The 2,500-nt window shown below is 47.7% G+C and overlaps 1 protein-coding gene across 1 annotated transcript in view; it reads right to left on the reverse strand.

Moving 5' to 3' along the window:
* LOC125042003 (janus kinase and microtubule-interacting protein 2-like) overlaps positions 1-2,500 on the reverse strand; it is a 161,461-nt gene that overhangs the window by 56,692 nt on the left and 102,269 nt on the right. The window contains exons 8-10 of the mRNA XM_047637464.1: positions 2,321-2,401; positions 1,403-1,924; positions 774-842 (exon numbers count right to left, since the gene is read on the reverse strand). Coding sequence (XP_047493420.1) covers positions 774-842; positions 1,403-1,924; positions 2,321-2,401 — 672 coding nt within the window. The remainder of the gene's footprint in view (positions 1-773; positions 843-1,402; positions 1,925-2,320; positions 2,402-2,500) is intronic.

Below are 2,500 nucleotides of genomic sequence, written 5' to 3' on the forward strand. Positions count from 1 at the left end.
GAAAAGGCAAGCACCAAGTGGATCCCCAAGCACGTGGGAGAAGGTGACGAACGACCACCCGACGCGGCGGGGACAACGCTGCGAGCTGACTCCTTTCGCTCTGAGCCGACTTGTCTCGGGATTAGGAACAGTCGGCATAAGGCGGCGATTCGGAGGGCGAGGGCTGAGAGCACGGGACGCCCCGTTACTTCCGTATTGTGGGCTCAGCGGATTTAAATCTGTGAGCGTCGCTTCGCTGCGCCAGGGATTAGAATCCAGGTACAGCGTGATGAATGATAAAATGCGATCGCGGCATATGGTTCCCGTCAGGTGGCAGGGTCTTCGAGGGATTACAATGGTGAAAATTACAGTATTATCTCTAGGTAATGTAGACATTAGTCTCTGCTATTGAAATTACAAGTTGCCATGGGAGCAGTCTGCCCGGCCGCATGACGGTGCGTATACGTAACCACAAGTCATCACCCTCTGCAGGCCTTGGGCGAAGCCATTGGGTATCTTCACTACATTAAGGCCTGTGGAAATTTCGCTTCCATTCAAAAGATCGGCGTCAACCTTAGTATGTACTATTCACATCATATTATCTGATTCATAATGTGGCTAATGACACAACGGCAAGTGCGGATGCTATTCTTGAATAATGACTCAAATACGAAACAGCTTTCGCAAAAGAAATGCCTAAATCAAGGATACGGGTAATGAAAGGTAGCGTTTCAGCATCATTATTAAGATGTGATCATACTATTCAAAACAATAAAAGCAAAATGAGCACTAACCTTGACGCAGGACTCTCTCCGTGGGTGCCAGGCGGGGGGCGGGGGGACTGGCGGCAGGCACTCGCGTTCCTGTCATGGAAGAACAAGCAATCAGTTGTGACTCACTGGCACTCACTGATAGAACTCTATCCTTGGTCACCAAAGGGTAAAATCTGATTTTAAAATCCACACAGAAGGTATGACAGTTTCTCCCAATTACTGTTAACCTTTACGGAATACACACAACTTGATCATATGCTTTTGAAATATTTATAAATCACAACGGTAGAGTGCAGAGTCACCGAGTCCGCGATCAAATGAATTCCAACTAATCTGAGCATAAAAAGGCATGACGTTGCGCTGCCACACAATCAGACCCGTACTCAGACCGAGATTAGGTCTTGTTGTCTACGTGATGATCAGGAAAGCGTCTAGCGCTCGAGCTAAGTGAGTCGGCAACCTTCCCGTGATAATCATATGCCGTGAGGTATGAGACCTTCGTACTGTGAGCAGCTACAGTAATTTTGCCGAATAATTACAATAAATATTTCCCCGAAAGCTATCCGTGCAGAGCACTTATGCACAGATACACATGTAGCTCACGCAAGTACTTTCACTTGCAGACACACAGAAAATACAACACGGCTCACCATCGATTCCTCCGCCAGATCTGCAATTCTTAACTGCTGCTCTTCGATCACCTGCTTCTGCTCCTCCATCACCTGCTTCTGATCCTCCATCACCTGCTTTTGTGCCTCCATCACCAATTTCTGCTCCTCAACCTGATGAATTTTGTCTTCGATTTGATGTTGCAATTCCTCCCTTTCCGCTTCCACGGTTCTCTCCTGCTCCTCCATCTCCTGCTTCATTGCCTGCTTCTCTTCGCCCCATTTTTGCTTCTGCTGCTCTAACTCCTTCGCCGTCTCTTCCAGCTGCTGTAGCTGCAGCTCAATCTGCTGCCTCTGCTGCTCAATCAGCTGCCTCTGCTGCTCCACCTCCTGAGAGAGCTCCTCTACTTGTGCTGCCATCTCCGGTGTTGCCCCTTCTTCCTGCGCTGCACGTGTCCTCTGGCAAGTGTCATCAGCCCCTACATCAGGAGATCCTCTGCTGGCGTTGTGGTTGCTCTTGACGCTGTTGTTGTTGACGGGGCCGCTGGCGCTGACGCATGATTCCTGCAACGACACACGTTATTAGGTCACTTGCATGGACATGGGCTTCTGGAAGTTTTATTGTCCCTTGACAGAAAAGGTTGAATTACCTATTTATTCTAGCGTAAAGTGAAGATATATGCTCACTCTCATCTCAATTAAATTACTCCAGGACAAGACCACTTTTTTTTTTTTTTTACTAATAGCTTTATGCACCTGGTACATGAGGAGAGAAGTTAATAATTTAGTTTAATTAAGTTTTAACGGAGACATCTTTAATAAAGCCAACGCAAGAACGAAATGTGGTGGCATTTGACCAAACTGATGGCTGATGATGATCAAACGGCGTATAAACGGAAAGGATGAGAAGAGGACGCCCCAGGCAGCAGGGTAATCTGGATGGCATTTCAGAATCCTCACCTTCTCGCGGGTTCGGCCATCCTTGGTGGTGGCTGCCTCCTTGTGTCGTTTGCTGCTCACCCCAGAGCCTCCGCCGCGAGTCTGTGGGAGGAAATGTATTTTAGTAACTGGCTTCTGTGTTGGAAGTACTTCCGCTTATCTTACAGTGGTTTAACTTAGTGCTAATGCTAGAACTGAAAG

The sequence above is a fragment of the Penaeus chinensis genome, chromosome 31, assembly GCF_019202785.1.
Source record: "Penaeus chinensis breed Huanghai No. 1 chromosome 31, ASM1920278v2, whole genome shotgun sequence".
NCBI lineage: Eukaryota > Metazoa > Arthropoda > Malacostraca > Decapoda > Penaeidae > Penaeus > Penaeus chinensis.